The sequence below is a fragment of the Sabethes cyaneus genome, chromosome 1 (genome assembly GCF_943734655.1).
Source record: "Sabethes cyaneus chromosome 1, idSabCyanKW18_F2, whole genome shotgun sequence".
NCBI classification, from domain to species: Eukaryota; Metazoa; Arthropoda; class Insecta; order Diptera; family Culicidae; genus Sabethes; species Sabethes cyaneus.
Genome location: NC_071353.1, coordinates 98,027,996 through 98,046,538, shown reverse-complemented (window position 1 = coordinate 98,046,538; position 18,543 = coordinate 98,027,996). Strand labels below are relative to the sequence as shown.

Genomic DNA, 18,543 nt, shown 5'->3' with positions numbered 1-18,543 from the left:
AAAATTCTAAATTAGTTTCGATTCCAATATTCGAGACAGTCCCTCTTGAAAACTACTTCCAACGTTGAGCGTTTGATTGTATCAGGCAATGTATTCCAGTTGACTACACCTCTGGCGAACAGCGAGCCGGAATAACTAGCCGTGTTGTTAGGCGGTAGTGGTATTGTTAGATTTTGTAAACGACGCCTCTGGAACGACAGCAGCAATTTAACAAAGTAATCGTTGTGATGACTCCCACCTTTTGTCCAATGCTGGAGGATGGAGGATGGACGGTTATTTGAGTATAGGAAAACTACGGAACTAGTGCCCTATTGACTCTGTAAGCAGCACCACCCAGGTGAGACTCCAACATTCGACGACTGGCTTGTTAGGCCAGCGTCGTACCCCGGAGCTAATGGGCGGGCAAGCCTTCTCACATACAAATTCGCTGAAGTGTACCGTGCCTCGCCATGAACTTTTTCGCCAAATCCCGTAAAGTGGTCGCAGGCTTGTTGTTGACTGCTTGAATCACTTTTGCTCGTAGATCCCGGTCATTTGTTCCGCCTCTACGTCTCGTCTGATTGGTTTCGCCCGATCCAACGAGAGGGTCTGTCGGGAACGTTTGAGTACGATATTTTCAGTCGATTATGGAAATTTCAGGAATTTTGTGATCTTTCCTCCTGACTACGTCGGGTTCTCAACATGTGTGTGTGTGAATTTTTTTCCCGCCTTTCGCGTTCCTTCGTCGATAACTTTAATCTTGATGAAATTTTCACTACTGAATAAACAAACCATCCAGATAAAAAGCGGTCAATAATTTCATAATGTGACAACTACGGGCACAGCAATGAATAAAAATAAGCAAGCAAATTATAACTGAATAACTGAACACTTTAGGATAGTTAGTGTTAAGTACAACTTTATGTAATCAAATATTTCCCCCAGTAAAAAAGTTCTGTACTGTGCTGTACTGTAACATTTTTATTTTCTGCTGTTTGCAGTAAACGAGAAATTTGCGATTAAATGAGGAATATACAGATAATTGCTTTTCGTACTTTTGCTTAACAGAACTGCGTAACAACATTTGAGACATTTCTTTATTTAGTTTTCGTTTTTTTTTCTAGATTAGAAATTGGCCGAAAAACACGAAATTGATCCCAGGCCCAGATGCGATGACCTTTACAAAAATAAAAAGTTTATCATGTGCAAATCTTTGGTTACCCAAGATTCAGTATCTCGGATTTTATATAGGGTAATTTGCCAATGATCGCACAGCTAAGCCTCTGAGTTTTGAGTTTTATCGATATTTGCTAAACAAATAATTACAAATAGACAGAAACATAAAAATCTGAATCAGATACAAAATGTGTTCACATTACATGGCCATTTTCACGAAATAAATAAGCTTTTTGTGGAAAAATATGCGATTTTTTGAGAACGCTTGAATGCCCAATCGTTGAACAGTTCTGAAACCGTATTGTCCTATAGTTGGACACTTATTGTCCAATGGTTGGACATGCAATATATTGTACCGACCTCAAAGTTAATTTTATAGCTTACTATTAAGAATGAATACATTTTAAGATATATTCATTAAAAATAACCCGCAATTAGTAAACATGTTACTAATATATTTCTTATCAATATATTTCTTAAGGGATGTTATTTTCCCCTTCTAAACTTCGATGCTCTTCTCCTTCATTTCTGTTGCTTTCCCGCAAATTTTTCTCTCTTTACGGTTCCCTCGAAGTATACTTTTAGCTATTCTTCTATTTCCTGCGGTCTAATGGCAAGAACTGTTTTTACAAGGGAAACTATGTTTGTTTTTCTCCTGGTTACTCGAAACAAATTTGTTAGCGAGATAATAATCTGAAAAACTGCGAAAATCCATTTCCTTACAGTTGAAAAAATACACCATTCATCTTCGTTTCATCATCGAATCTTTATTTATAAAAGAAATAAAATTATAAAATTCAAAATTTTTCAAAAGTAATGATAAATTTAGCTTATATTTTTTGAGAGCTAAAATTATTTAGCTCTCAAAAAATATGAAAAACTAGCTCGCCATTGTTGGTGAAAATTTAGAAAACAAAATATTTTCAACGTTGTATAAAAAAATTGTTTCAACCCAATATTATTCTACAATATTCATAGAAGTATCTTACGTTTGCTGTCAGTACCATTAAGACCGGAACGATTCGGTGATTCAAACTTCTTAATTTTCTTCAAGTCTTTAGACTAAAATGATGATTTTTGTGATTACCCTAATTCAGCAGCAGGCACTTTTAGCACCAAATAAAATACACGATAATAAAATTTCTCAGTTAAGGTACAAGTACAAGCTTTAATTTGCAAAAGGACTATTTTTCTCGAAATTGTTGCATTAAAACAAAAAAAAATAAAAGCTTGGATGTATGTAAAATAAAAAATTAATACCATTACATAAATTTTCATCGGAAAACTTTTGCGTACAAATGAAAACCATTTGTAAACAGTGCCATAAACATAAAAACTGTCAAATACACATGCATAATGAGAAGTAATGCGGTTTTTTCATGCTATTTCAGTTCTTGTACAAGATTAGGACAATCGTTGCTTTATTGTCCAATGATTAAACAGTCAAATCTTAATACTTTAAAAACTATAAGTAATTTTTTATTTTGCTTGAAAATGTTGACAAATAGTGCATAGATGAATATCATTAGCTGTGTACAGCATGATATGGTAATATAAGTATTTTAAACGTTAATTAGTGAGACATGTTTCTTATCTGAAATGCTAACAAAATTGAGGGTTATAGCCTATATTGTATATGACAATGTTTAACTTGAATCTTTGCTATTAGATCTTGCCTTATGTAACGCTATTGTTACAAGAAATGATCCACAACTGATCAAAGTGAGTAATTCGTGCACTTTGATAGGGCTTGATCGTATATATATTCTAAAATTAGCGTTTTATTGGACGTTGTCCAATCATTGGAATCGTTCAATGATAGGCAAAATACCCTAGTACAAATCTCCATTGTACGCAAATTTCTATCTCAATGATAAATGTGTTGATTGAACCAAGGTTCTTTTCATCATTAGGTGGATTAAATTGGGTTTCTAGCTATAAGTCGTGTCAAACTATATAACTTTTACGCTGGATTGGGAAATGCAAAAATAAAAATATCAAGAGCTGTGCGGAAGAACTGGCTATACCGATATCATTGTTTTTAATCGTTCTCTTGCTGACTGGACGATGGACGATACCGTCCATTTGAAAAACTGCTAAATGGGTCGCAATCCACAAAGCAGGAAACATTCAACTAGTTGATAACTATCGCGGAATATCGATACTTTGTGGCCTTGCTGAAGTCTTCGAAATAGTCGTTTATTGTTTCCTGAGCAATGCTGCAAAATCTTTGATCAGCGAGTTTCAGCATGGTCAGCAGCTTCTACAACGACAAACCTGATGGCTTATACCAACACGTTGTTCCTTGCAGTAGAGTCCCGTTGCCAAGTAGATTCAACTTACTTAGATTTTTTAAAGGCTATCAACCTTGTTCCGCACACGTTTGTAATCCACAAACTTGCCCATCTTCTGCCATCTGTCATCTGATCAACTCTTGATGTGGTGTGACGAAAACGGCATGGCTGTAAACATCAAGGAATGCAAGGTAATATCTTTCACTCGCTGCCTAACTACTACTACTGAGCTCCCATAAAAGATTGGATCGGTCGTCCTTGAGCGGGTAAATTCCATACGTTTCTTAGGTGTGGTATTGGATAACAAATTGCGATTCAATTTACATGTTGCATTAACTGCAGCCAAGGCTTTTTCTGTTCTGGATGCCGTTTATCGCCATACAGCATTCATTACAGACGTCTATGCTCTTAGGTCACTGTATTGGTCATCGGTACGGAGTATACTTGAGTATGAAGCACCTTATCACGTATCGCATGCCCTCAGGTTAGAAAGAGTCCAAAAACACTTTGTACGGTTCGCCTTTCATTAACTTCCCTGGACTAGCCGGTCTAGCCCTACAGAGTTGCCTCCATATACCTCACGCTGTTTGCTGATTGGCTTGAAAACGCTCTTCGTCAGGCGCCTAAAATTGCAAGGAGTATTTATCTTTGACGTTCTCACAAACCGCTGCAACCGCCCATCATTACATGAAAGCATTAATAGTAATACTCCAGGCCGCGTTCGTCGAACTCATGCCACACTTCTGTTGTCACTCAATAGGACAAAATTAGTGGTACAGTAACCCATTCAGTGCCTGTATTCGCGCTTTTAACGTTGTCTGCGATCAGTTTGACTTTCATATTAGCAAGCACGATTTTGTAAATAGAATTAAGAATTTAATTTAAGTAACAATTTGTGCGTATATTCGAAGACAAAGTATCAATAAATAAAATGTACTTTAAAAGCAAATGCTCCGAAAATAGTCTATATATACTGTGAAAAAGAATAACGTATGCAACTACATACTGCGTAGACCTATATAATTCTATACGAATAAAGATGATTAGTTTTATTTTTTTTTATTCGTGTCCTTCCAGCTCTTGCTTTTCGTTGCTTAAATGGCAGCACCGAATGCCGATGTGATGCATGGCAGTGTATCTGCGACGGTTCCACCTAGTTCGGCAATTCAGCAGCTTCATCAGCTGCCATCGAATTTGGTTGACCAGCAGCAGCACCCGGTAACGAATCACCACATTCAACAACTACAAAATCTAACTCAGCAGTCAGCTCCGATTGCAGTGCATCACCCTCATTCTCAATCTTCCCACAATGCCATACATCACTATCATCGGGTGCAACAGTCTTCAGGCCAGCATATGTCGTCTTCACAAATCCATCCCGATCAGTTATTTCAACAGCAGCACAAGGTTTCCACATATAGTGGAAATATTAATAACTTGATGTTTGCTTCCACTGAAAATTCTTCCGCAGCAAGTGGTGAAGCCGATTCTGCTGCCGGTTCAACTGCAACTGCTAGTGACATAAATAATGTGGTTGTAAATTTAGCTAGTGTAAATCAGTCTGTGACTCTTACTACTAAAGAGAGCATATCCTCTGTGGTAAGCGCTAATAGTAATCCAATTGGAAGCCGGATAATCCCCAATGTCAGCCACAGTCACATTCCAGTGGAAAATGTGCAGAATAGTGAACCTGCTTTAGCGGCAGTTAATGTTGGAGATATCAACAACTTGGTGCAATTCAATGTTGCGCCTGGTTGGCGTAGGATAAAGTACAACTGTGAAATCATCTATATCAGGTAAGAGATACACTGCACTTTGCTACATACTGCGTCTTTCTCTCCTACTTTTTATTTCCAATGCAATGGTTTACAGAGTGTGCTTTAACATGGTACCAGAGTCTAGGGTAAAACAGCAGGGTAATCAGTTCATATTGTACCGTGCAAAATGGACTGTAAAAGGAGTGCTGCATGTGGTATCGGACGTTTTGTCCTTTTAACTTTTATCAACTCTACTTCAAATAGGCTTCCTTGTTTTTTTTTGAGATAAAAAAATGAATGTGCGGAAGCAGCGTATCACAGTTTTCACGGACTAATCTACTGCAAAGAGGCTTGCACAAGAAAGCTAAAAATCAACAATGCAATATGTGAAAGTTTCTCGGATTGTAATGCTTGAGAAAAAGAAATGGTATACATGTTAGAAACCGTCATGCTGAGCGTGGTTGAAATGTTCTAAATAGGGACATTAGTCGGTTCGATACCTAGCCTCATTGTCAGTTGAACCCTGAAAAATTATGTCGTGCGGAACTGCATGTAGCAGCAGACAGCTGCTGACGTAGCACACATTTTAGTAATGTATCAGCAAAAATTTTCAAATCTTTAGAGATAATACAAATGATTTCAAGTTCAAATTTCTTGCGAACTTGTTCAATATTCTATTAGCGATTTTGTTTATTCATTCCGGGTTGGAACTGGATGAATTTTATCTGTCAGATAAGAGCAAATGGACACAAAAAATTCATTCAGTTCCATCCCGGATTGAATAAACGAATTCGCTATACATCAATTTTGATGCGACCTATGTGATTTCAGGTCCAGTCGAGCAAGAAATCTTTTGTTTTCTATCACGAAGTAGGTTCGTAAAATCAATTCTGAATGTTTCGTACATATAAACGAGGGTTTATCCGTACGAATCATTGTATTTAAAAAAATGTACGAAGCATTTCACGAATGTTATAAAAGCACATGATAAAAATAGTATGTTGGAAAATAGCGAAATCACTATCACTGTAGTTTACTCAGTTGTGGGCTGCTGCTTTCCATTTCCCCGGACACCGACTCCTCTCCACCAGATCTCGCTCCACCTGGTCTAACCATCTTGCTCTCTGCGCTCCTGGTCGTCTTGTTCTTATCGGATCTGAGGCAAACACCATCTTTGAGAGTAGTTGTCCGGCATTCTGGCAACATGCCCTGCCCATCGTATCCGTCAAGCTTTAGCCACCTCCTGGATACTGATACAGAGACTATAGATTACAGAGGCGCCAAGACACTCAAAACCGCTAAATTTTGAACGAAAGCGGAGAGTTACCTTCATTTATGATGGTATTCTCCGTTTTGTTTCAAAATTTAGCGGATTTTGAGTGTCTTGGCGCCTCTGTAATCTATAGTCTCTGTAGATACTGGGTTCGCCATAAAGCTGCTCTAGCTCGTATTTCATCCTCCGCTTTCATACTCCGTTTACCTGTACGCCACCGCAAATCGTTCTTAGCACTCGTCTTTCTCCTAGAGCTTTGTCCATGTTTCATGCTAGTAGAGAACAACCGGTCTAATAATCGTCTTGTACAGGATACACTTTGTGCAAGGGTTTAGCCTGTTTGACCGCCATTCCTTGTGAAGCCCATAGTAAGCACGACTACCGCTGATAATACGCCTCCGAATCTATGGTTGGTATCATTGTCCGCCGTTATCAGTGCGCCAAGGTAGACAAATTCGTCAACTACCTCAAACTCATCGCCGTCGATCATTATACTATTGCCCAAGCGGCGCCGGTCGACCTCGGCTTCGATGACCAGCAAGTACTTTGTTTTAGATGTATTTACCTTTAACCCAATATTTTCTGCTTCCTGCTTTACTCTGGTATACTGCTCAGTCATCGCCACAGATGTTTTGCCGATAATATCCATATCATTGGCAAAGCAGACGAATTGACTAGATTTATTGAAGATCGTGCCCCGCGTGTAGATATCCGCTCGGCTGATACCACTTTGTAGCGCTATGTTGAACAGCAGGCATGACCTTGACGAAGCCGGCTGTGTGATTCGAATAAACTTGGCAATCAACCGGAAATCCGAAAACAGCACTATGTACTATCGAATCTACGGATTGAATCAGTTTGATAAGCGTCCTGGGGAAGCTGTTCTCGTTCAAGATTTTCCATTCCTCTTTGCGGTCGATAGTATCATGCAGCTTTGAAGTCTACGAACAAATGATGCGTGAAAACTCTGTATTCATGGCCCGTTTGGCGAATTTGCCGCAGTGTAAATATTTGATCCCCTGCAGACCGACCTTCGATGAAGCCGGCTTGATAAGCTCCCACAAATTCGTTCGCAATTGGTGATAGTCGGCGGAAAATGATTTGGGATACAACTTTGTAGGCGGTATTGAGAAAGGTGATCGCACGATAGTTCTCACAGTCCAACATGTTGTCCTTTTCCAAATGCTAACAATTAACCGGTGCATACACACGCACAGCTTTTCTGGTCCCATTTTAATAAGCTCCGCTCCGATGCTATCTTTCCTTGCTGATTTATTATTCTTTAACTGCACGATGGCCTCCTTAACTTTACCTATCGTTGGGGCTGGCACCTGTTTCCCGTTTGTTGCATCGTCGAAATTGCTCGCCACTATGGTTTTCCGCCTGATCGCGGTTCAAGTGTTCATCGAAGTGGTGCTTCCATCTACTACATAAAAATATACACTGTAGTCTTATATTGCACGGGAGATGCGTGGCGCGTAATAGAAAACCGTGGAAAACCCGCGTTAATTCGAAAAATCTTGTAAAAAAACTGCGTCAATTAAAAAGTTACCGAAACTGCTATTTATTTAAAATCCAAAAGTGGTCGAAAATACAGCTCGAATTTAAAAATCGATAAAAACCCGTGTAAAAAATTATGTAAAAAATGATATAAAAAATGTTAATTCAAAAATCGTAAAAAAACGTGTAAAAAGAGACTTCAGTGCACCCAGAATCACCCGGAAAACCGAATTTCGTAAGGATGCCCGGTGAGCCATGCGTCATGTACCATTCGACCCAGTTTCTCGAACTGAGCATTTTCTCAGAGATAGCTGCACCGATTTTAATGATCTTAAGTTCCATAGCTCAATAAAATTCAATTTTGATCAGGTTTTTAATTTAAAATTTATGTATAAAAATGTGCAAAACTCGTGACTCCATTTTCTCTAAGGTTTCTAAATCGATTCGAACAAATTTGTTTGTTTGCAAATGAAAAAGGAATCTTTCCAGCCCTCAAATTCAAATTTTGACGATGGTTGAGCTTGTTGTTTGAAAGTTACAAAAAAGTGTAAAATGTAGAATGTTTAAAACATAGGGTATGTTGCTGCTTCGTCGTAAATGCTTTTTATCATTAAAGCAGTCCTACCAGCCAAATTTCCTACGTTTTTTCGTGCGACGAAGAAGAAAATGTCGACTAATCGCTTTAATTTCCGTCATTCATAAATGAAAATAACTCACGCAAGGCATTGTCGTTATTCTACAGCCAGGAAAACTTGCCTGACCTGCAGAAATTTTGCAGAATAACATTTGTCATGACGTTCTACACAAATACATGCGCGTTAGCTTCGTAAACATAGTTGTGATTTTTAGTTCGGACGATGAAAAATTTGGACGGATGGACGGATTTTAAAACGGTACGACGAATTTAAGAAATAAAGTCAGTTGCGTAATTTCATTAATATGCTTTAAAAATCGCTTTTCAGTGATTTCAAAGTTCACGGATCGGCAGGTAAGTGTGTTTTAGTCAAATCAGCACAAGTACTTTTGGAGTATTCATGAAATCCATCCAACAAAAGATGAAAATTAGATTGGCTTTAGGGGCCATCCAGATACCACGTGGACAGAAAAATACCAGTTTTCAAACCCTCCGTCCCCCTCCGTGAACAAGCGTGGACATTCGCTCAACCCCCACCCCCTTCCTTGTTTGTCCATGTGGACATATTTTTTTTCTTATGTCAAATTTAACAAAACAGAAATGCATTGTTCTAAATTTTGTTTTCAACTTGATTTATGCAGTATATATTAAAAAGCTTACGTTAAAGGAAGCGTCAGTCTAAAGGCCGCGACGCAATGCATACCGCTTTTTAGTCGTTACGGAAATTTGAGTTTTTCCATGGATTTTCCGTCAACTTTCCGCAGTGTATTAAAATCCGTATGCAAGGTGTTATGGCCTTAATTCTTATGATCTTGTCTACTGCAAATTATTATCGACTGCAAGAAATCTTCTTCTCTGTCCAGAGTATCTTTGGCTAGAGCATCTTTGACCAGAACATCTCAGCTTGGCCGTCTATTTCAACGCAACACAAGACCTCTCCGACGCAATGTGATTCGTAAAAGTTTCTGAAGGCGAATCCTTTTGGAAATAGGTTGTCCATGGAAGACCTTTTTTTGGCGAGCTGCATTCGATTTTGAGGAAAAATGCAATCATTTGGTGCAAGCGCGACCTAAGTGATAAATGAGTCACGTGACCAGTGAATATTCGTGGATTCTTCCGTTAGAAGGCAAGAGTTGTAAAAAAATAATAGAGTAGGGCGGGGCATAAGTGCGAAGTTTGAAGTTGTCATCAATTTTCGCGAGATATAAAGAAGGACAACAACAAAATATATTTTATAGTGATGCAGCTACTCAATGTCTTTACATTCAACAATAAATCATCTGGAATAATAGTGTTATTGAAAATAAATTCTTCATTCTTCTGATCAAGTGCCGATTCGCACTTTTACCCTACTAGCGGGGCAAAAATGCGAATACCGCGGAGCAAAAGTGCGAAGCTCGAATCCATGAAATTAGCACAGCAGTAACTAACAAAACCATATTATCGTCAACCTGCGGTATGTTTCGGTAAGGAATATTCTCAATTTACACCTTTCCTATTTTGCGCTGGTGTATTGCAGCCTCCGACAGCTCGAAACTTTCGTAAACGTTTGTTTTTTGTTTCATCAGCGGAAAAACATTGTTTTCCTTCGACCAACAACTGTAGAGCACAGTTTTCTGCAGATCTTCCATTTCTAGTATCTGTAGTATAGTGCCAAAAGCTGTATATAATTAGCTATACATTTTTGCCTCGTCCATGAATCGCAATTTTGCCCCGTCCGTGAATCGCACTTTTTTGACGTAGGACTACGTCTTTGTTTACTATACTGGGACTGGGTAGCACTTTGTGAAAACGAAAATAGAAGTGTAACATTTGAATGAAAGATTTCAAATGCTAATAACTACTAAACTACAAAACGAAACTGAACAATTTATATATCGTTGGATAGATAAAATAATCAGAAATTTTATGGAAGGATAAGAGATTAATTTTAAGGAGGCTCTTATACAAATGAAACATAAATTTCCTCATAACTCAAGAACTAATTAAGCAAATGGAACCAAAATTTGGCAGGTGGGGGTTTTTGGAGACAGGAACTTTTTTCTATGGTGAATTAGGACCTTTGACTTCTTTAAGAGTGGGATCGCCCCGCCCCCCATACTAATGAAATACAAATTTTCTCATAACTCGAGAACTAATCAAGCAAATAGAACCAAATTTGGTATGTGGAGTTTTTGGAGGCATGAATTTATTTTATGACGGTTTGAGACCCTCACTCCTGTGGCAGGAGGATAAGGACCCTCATACAAATAAAACAGAAATTTTTGCGTATGTGCCATATTTTCTGCTATGTAACAAGCGGTAAGCTGTGAAAGTAAACTAGTAAAACCTTGTCGGAGCACAAGACAGTGTATCGACGCCGCTAACTTACGTGCCTGAGGTCATTCATGTCAAAAGAGAAGGACATTCGAATGGCACGTCATATTTGCGATGAACGTGCTTTGGCATTAATGTTATTTGTAACCAATGGTCCTTTTAAAGTTTAAAGTAAAGTTTAAATGGTCCAAACGAGTTAAAGTAAGACTATTGAAGCATGTCAAGCTATGCATAATCATATTTAATACAATAATCTGTGAGCTGGTCATTCATTACTATTTCAACCTTTATGATGCACACAAGTGATTTTTAAAAGAAATCTTAGTGTCTCAATGGTTGCAGGCGTTGTACTTATGATCCCCCGTCTACGTATTTTCAAAGCCCCCATTGCATTCAATGAAGAATTGAATCTTAATATTTCGCTCTTTTCTTTTAAACATTCACTTAAACAATAGCACTCACAGACAGGGATGCCACATATAATTCTGTGTTTTTTGTTGGAAAAATCTGACAATCTGTACAACGAGGAAAAATATCTGTGCAAAAATCTGTCCAATGCAAAACAATGAGAGTGAAAGAGATAGAGAGTCATTTTGCTGACTATTTCCATCTCTTTCACACTCATGTAAAAGCTCAAAAATCTGTTTAATCTGTGTAATTTGGCGAAAATCTGTATTCTATACATACAGATTCTGTACAGGCGATTTCTTTCAAATATCTGTTAAACACAGAATAATCTGTGCATGTGGCAACCCTGCTCACAGATTCTTATAAACATACATATGCCAGAAATGCAGTTTACATTAGTCTTTGATCTAATGATCTGATATAGTCCTACGTCACCCTTTCGTACAACCCTTAGGGCTGTATACCTTGTAATTTTTTTCGCTAGGCGCTTGACAAGGTTTGATTAAACTATGGAAAAGCGAAATATATTTTGTAAAGTCTTTTCACCGTATTTTCAAAACAGATATGCGAGTGATGTACAACACTGCTACAAATTTTCAACAAGTAATATCCTCCTGTTGATATCGTATTACCCGTATAACCAAAAATTACATCAAAACCGCAATATAATAACATTTGCACATAACTCAGCAACTATGCTTCGTAAGCAACCAAAGTTTACGTTAGATTCAAGCAGTCTGGTGTCTACTCTACCCATTAATGCCAATGTAGTCAATTTACTCGGAATCTGCACCGATAATTAATCAAATCGCATTTTTGCCCCTCCTTACTCTATAACAAAGGTAAAAATGTAGTTTCAACCACATTTATGGTTGTTTTACGCACAAACAGAAACTTCATTTCGTTCCAAACTGATATGTATGATTGAAATGGGAATATTTACATCGAAAACTCAATTTGACAATACTTTACTTTTAATTCAAAACTGTTATTTTCTTGATTCAAATAGAATTTCGTTTTGAAACAAAAATATTTTTAAGTTGTTATAAAAATTTCGTTTGAAACAAACTGGAATTTTTTCGCTCCGTGATAGAAACGAAACCTTTCCCCGAACAACCCCGTTGAGATCGCTGACAGACGAACAGCGTCGCGCGCAGAGCCTTACAAGCAGTGTTGCCACATATTCATCTGTACTGGAAGGGGCAAAAATCTTTTTCATCTGTACTTTTTCTTTCAAAAATCTGTACCAAAATCTGCACCATTAAAAATATTTATTGCATAGAAAATTTTGGTCTGTTAGCATTAAAAAAATGCACGAGTCTCAAATCATTTATTTGTTTGATGATGTTTGTACATATCACTGCCAAACATAGGCATAAATATGTTTTGTTTTGTTTTCATTCATACTACGAATTGCTTCTCTACTGATTTCAAGAAACAGCACTGAGAAAATAGTATGGGCTTTTGGCTCTCAGAAAATTCTGTACCTATCTGTACTTTTTGGCAAAAATCTGTAATCTGTACCGTACAGAATCTGTACCAAAAAATTCGAAAAAATCTGTACTTTTCTAGATAAATTTGTACATGTGGCAACACTGCTTACAAGTCGCAAGGACTTGCATAGTGTCGTCGTCCCGCCAGTAAAATGAGTTAGATTCTCGATCCATGAATCGAACTTTTACCCCGTCAATAAATCGAACTTTTACCCCGCTAGGCGCTTGACGGGGTTTGATTAAATTATGGAAAAGCAAAATATATTTTGTAAATTCTTCTCACCGCAATTTCAAGAGAGATGTCTGAGTGATGTAAAACGCTGCTACAAATTGTCAATAAGTAATATCCTCCTGTTGAAATCGTATTTGCCGTACAACGAAATATTACATCAAAACTGTTCTAAAATAAGATTTACTTATAACTCAGCAACTATGATTCGTTAACAACAAATGTTTGATAGATTTAAGCTGTCAAAGTACTCACCCATCCATGCCAATGCACAGTGGTCCAGCAGCGAAAATTAAGTGGAAAGTTTTTTGTGGTTCAAAATAGCTCCCCACAATGTTCAGCAAAGTTGTACAACTCTAATAGACAATTAATGCGAAATCAACGACTAAGTTCCAGTTTGGCTTGTGAACACATAATCCATAATAACTTTTTATAAGAAAGAGATAGAAGGATAACTTCTTCGACAAAGTTGTAGCTAAAGATTATATAAGTAACTTTGCCAAAGACATAGTAGGCGTATTTCTAGGCGTTTCTAACTTACATGGTGTTTTATAAAAAGACCTCTCAAAAATCACTTTTTCGCTGATTTCTGCTAATGCAATGGTTTTATTGCATCATAATGTCTTGCAAAGTTGGTTATCTTATCAAAAGACATATTTTTGTAGAACATTGTATGTTGAAAACTCATACGTATAACGAGTTCTAACGTTTTTCCTGCGTTTTTTTAGTCTTTTTAGGAATAGAATATCTCAAAAAGGGGCAAACGAAAAAAATCAAACTTGGCCGTTTCTGAAAGCTTGGAGTTTTATCTCAAACATATGTGAAAATAAAAAACTGGTTTTTTCTCTAACTCGAGTAATTTCAGTTTAATTATTTCATGTTTGACCATTTTCTACTATGCAGTATTTTCTAATATCTTCTTGAACATGTAAATAGTAAAAAAGAAATTTGTCGTACCATGACACAATTTCTTCTGATTGCCACGTAAAATAGTCTTCGAACTCCGGATAAGTTTAGAGATCTAGTTTTTTGACATTGTGCTAGTTTTCGAACCACTGCTGAAATATTCATCAAATAAGTTTTTATAACGGTAGTTTTTACAATTGTTTATTGTCAAGATATATGGACTTCGCCCGTCATCCAATCCATACATATAAATATAAATTATAATACCAAATACAAAATAATATAAAATGCAGTGGTATTAGTGTACATGAAATTGACCTCTCAGAAATAGTCAGAAAGTTTTTTCTTAATAGTATCAGACGACATGTTTAAGTTTAGTATGTTTCTAAAATTGTTCATTAGCTGCATACAGCGGCAGGCTGGTTCATTGCGGGCGTAGTTAGTTCGACGGTGGTTTAGAGTGAAGGGCCTTGGTCTCCACAGAACTACTGTACTCTGGTTAACAGTTATCCTGGATTTCAAATAATCACTGTCGTATCGTCCTCTCTGCAAATGGAGCTCAGCACCAGCTGTTTTTGATAAATATCTATCTTACAATTTTAATTATTTTACAAATAGTCATGGAAATCTTCATTTGGATATATGCACATGAAATTAAATTTTATATTGATATTTCTGATTCTAGTCTAAAGTAATCTTTTAAATTGCTTTAGTGTCAGAAAGCTGAGAAGTCTTCAAAATTGATGTCTTATACGTATTCAGGAACAGGAACATGACTATGATCGTAGTAAAAAAGGAGGAACATTTTCAAGCAAATCCTATTAGAGTCCTGGAGTTTTTTGTCAAAAGATTTGAGGGTACCGTTACTGTTATTTTAAATTAGTATCTAAAATGTTCGTGAAAGTAATTCGGTAGTTTAGGAGATTATTTCCCATTCAATTCCATATTAGCTATATAATGTTAGTACACGGCGCAGATATTATTAAGGCCTCGGCACAACTCATAGGGTTATGAAGCGAAGAGGTACAGGAAACGCGAAATAAATGTATTTGTAAGTTCAGGGAATTTCACGTCAGAAAATTTAACCGGATTGCCAATTTGGAGGATGTGTTCAAACGCCTCCTGCTGTCGTCCGATCCAGTCATTGCAATACAAAATCGTTCTTATTGTACACGTACTCTGGAGCTTCCACCAAGCGCAAACTAATTATTAATATAATAAATTATTATATTGCTAACAATAATAAAATATTTCGAAAACAAAACATTTATTGAATCTCTCAAATAAATGACTACGCTTTTTTTTCCAAATCAACGATATACTGATATAAGGTGGTTGAAGTTCGAAAAGGATCTATAGGTTTTTTTCTCTTTTACCTCTTTGCCTGTTTTGATATACTTACCTGCTATTAAAAAATGTCATAAAACTTAAATAACAGTTAACAATATTACGTATGAAATAACCAATAATTGTTGCTTTTTTATTGAAAATTAATTTTAAAACATTATTGATGGTAGATTGAGCATATTTGCAAAATAATGAAAATTGAAAGATAGATATTTATCAAAAACAGCTGGTGCTGATAGAAAACTGATGTCATATCTGGAGTTCGAAGACTATTTTACGTGACAATCAGAAGAAATTGTGTCAAGATACGACAAATTTCTTTTTTACTATTGACATGTTGACTTTAATCGTCTTCAAGAAGATATTGGAAAATACTGCATAGTAGAAAATGGTCAAACATGAAATAATTAAATTGAAATTACTCGAGTTAGAGAAAAAACCAGTTTTTTATTTTCACATATGCTTGAGATAAAACTCCAAGCTTTCAGAAACGGCCAAGTTTGATTTTTTTCGTTTGCCCCTTTTTGAGATATTCTATTCCAAAAAAGACTAAAAAAACACAGGAAAAACGTTAGAACTCGTTATACGTATGAGTTTTCAACATACAATGTTCTACAAAAATATGTCTTTTGATAAGATAACCAACTTTGTAAAACATTATGATGCAATAAAACCACTGCATTTGAAGAAATCAGCGAAAAAGTGATTTTTGAGAGGTCTTGTTGTAAAACACCCTGTAAGTTAGAAACGCCTAAAAATACGCCTACTATGTCTTTGGCAAAGTTACTTATATAATCTTTAGCTACAACTTTGTCGAAGAAATTATCCTTCTATCTCTTTCTTATAAAAAGTTATTATGGATTATGTGTTTACAAGCCAAACTGGAACTTAGTCGTTGATTTCGCATTAATTGTCTTTTAGAGTTGGACAACTTTGCTGAACATTGTAGGGAGCTATTATAAAACGCTTAGCCGCAAAAGTAAGTTTCCACTTAACTTTCGTTTCTGGACCACTGTGCAATGTAGTCAATTTACTCGGTATCATCGGTAAATGTCAGGCTAGGCAATCAACAACTGTGTACTAACGCAGGCTTAATTTTTTCAACAGGATTTATGACAGTACGTGTTCTCGTGCTCGGTTCATGTGTTTACGTGAACCTCATCAGAATATAAAACTTTATTTGAACTTAAAAACAATCACTGATCAATGGTTAATGCTAATATGGACAATTAATTCTATATTGCTGTTTCTAACTTCTATTGCATGAAAAAAAACTTGTCCACATGAACATTTTCCGTACCCCCTCCTCCCTTCCGTGGACAAGCGTGGACATTTTCATAACCCCCACTCCCCTCTAAGCTGTCCACGTGGTATATGTATGGCCCCTTACTTACTACGACAGGAATTAGAAAAAAACCCTATTTGCTGTAATGCTATATAAGTATCAATATCAATAATGATGATAAGTAGGGCTGTCGGTATTGGGCGCTTTTGGTGAAAACCGGTATTTCGGTATTGGCGTAGAAAATACCGGTAATACCGGTAAAAAACCGGTATTGGCAGATTATTCGAAATCAAGAGAAATGTCGATGTTTTTCAGTAAATCTTTTCTTTTTGAAACTTTAGCTTCAGTATTGTGGCTTAGAAAAGTATAATTTAAGCAGATATAATACTCTTGGCGATTTAGTTCCTTTACTAGAACGAATTTTATTGCCAACACTTCAAACAATTGAAAAAACTTCCGCTTTCATCGATGTCTGGCGAACGGCTCTAAGCACATCAGGAATTTTCCTTCCATTTCTTCAAATTTATAGTAGGGAAACCCGCCTTTAATTATTTACAAAATATCTTGTAGCTTCCAGCATAATTAATACCCCGGTCTCCTACAGCCTCTCAACAATTTTTTCTCTATCCCCAAACCGGAACTCCTGCATAACGTCATCCTCTTCATCATCGTTCACAAATATCTTCTCTTCTTTGTTACCAATCCCACTATTCGAAGATAGTGAGATGCAGATTTCATCTCCTTGTTTAATCATTGTATCACTCAAAAGACTTGAAAAATATGCCAAATTCTTTACTGGCAGATCCTTTGATGGTAAGAATGCTCAAAAAGCGCAAAGATCCCCGTATTCTGATCAGAATCCGGCATCGTCGAAACAAATAAATGAAGCTAACTTTCCCTTACCTTCGCTTCATACTGAAGCGACTTGTTTCATTTGTTGAACAGAACGTTTCAAGCGAGTTTCAGCTGAAGCTACTGACTATGTCAAATGACGACGATTGACAGTCAGGCACCATTTGTCGATGTTGTGTAGATTAATCATAATATGCGTTAAATTGTAGGAAATGTTACTCAAAATCAATTCAATTGCATTCAAAGTCTAGGCTGACCTTTTTCTGACTATTTGATAGAGAAATATAAATGAAACTTTAAAACCGGTCGTCATGATGAAGTGAAAATCGTTTCGATGACGCTGATTGAAGCCAGTTTTGAAACGAAGCGGCGCTGCTTCTGTTGAAACTGAAGCTTCATTACTTCATTGTTGAATAACAATTTACTATTGTAAGTGACGCTTCTGGGCCCTGATCTTGTTTCCTAAATTCGTTATTTGAGAGCTTCGAATAGCTTGGTGGCTTTTGAATATCAAGTTGTTCAAAAATAAATTGAAACGCACGTCTGGCTCATACAATAAATCATTTTTACAGCAAAGTTACTGTACTTTAAACGAGTTCAAGAGCTATAATTATTTGACCCACAATTTCACTCTCTTCATTGTTAGTAGTCGAAGAATCTCGTCGGCATTAACACCAAGTGGTTTTTCTAAGAGTATATTTTCATTTATCAAATTTAGTTCTTATACGAATAAGGAATTGGAAAAAACCAAGCAGATTAGAAAATACCGGAAATACCGGTTTTTTGCTTTTCCAAAACCGGTATTTCGGTATCCAAAAATTGGCCGGTATTACCGGTTTCGGTACTACCGGTACTACCGGTTAGGCAGCCCTAATGATAAGCAATGTAACGTGGACCCCCGTTCGTTTGACCGTTTTTAATCTGAACACTTTTTAATTTGAACCCCGTTGGTTTGCACGACGTGCAAATTAAAAATGGTTCGAATGTCATTCTCAATATGACATCATTTGCTTATGCAGACAATGCACATAAACACAATTTGTTTGTACTGATCTAGCGTGTTCAATCTGTTTCACAATGCGTTTTCCCAACGA

At 36.7% G+C, this 18,543-nt stretch overlaps 1 protein-coding gene across 5 annotated transcripts in view; it reads left to right on the top strand.

Moving 5' to 3' along the window:
• LOC128732805 (uncharacterized) overlaps positions 1-18,543 on the top strand; it is an 84,562-nt gene that overhangs the window by 22,001 nt on the left and 44,018 nt on the right. For 4 of the 5 annotated variants that reach the window (XM_053826213.1, XM_053826206.1, XM_053826235.1 and 1 more), the window contains exon 2: positions 4,527-5,245. In XM_053826213.1, coding sequence (XP_053682188.1) covers positions 4,548-5,245 — 698 coding nt within the window. In that variant the 5' untranslated portion in view covers positions 4,527-4,547. Of the gene's footprint in view, positions 1-4,526; positions 5,246-18,543 lie in introns of those variants that run through there. The other variant, XM_053826221.1, reaches the window with a different exon arrangement.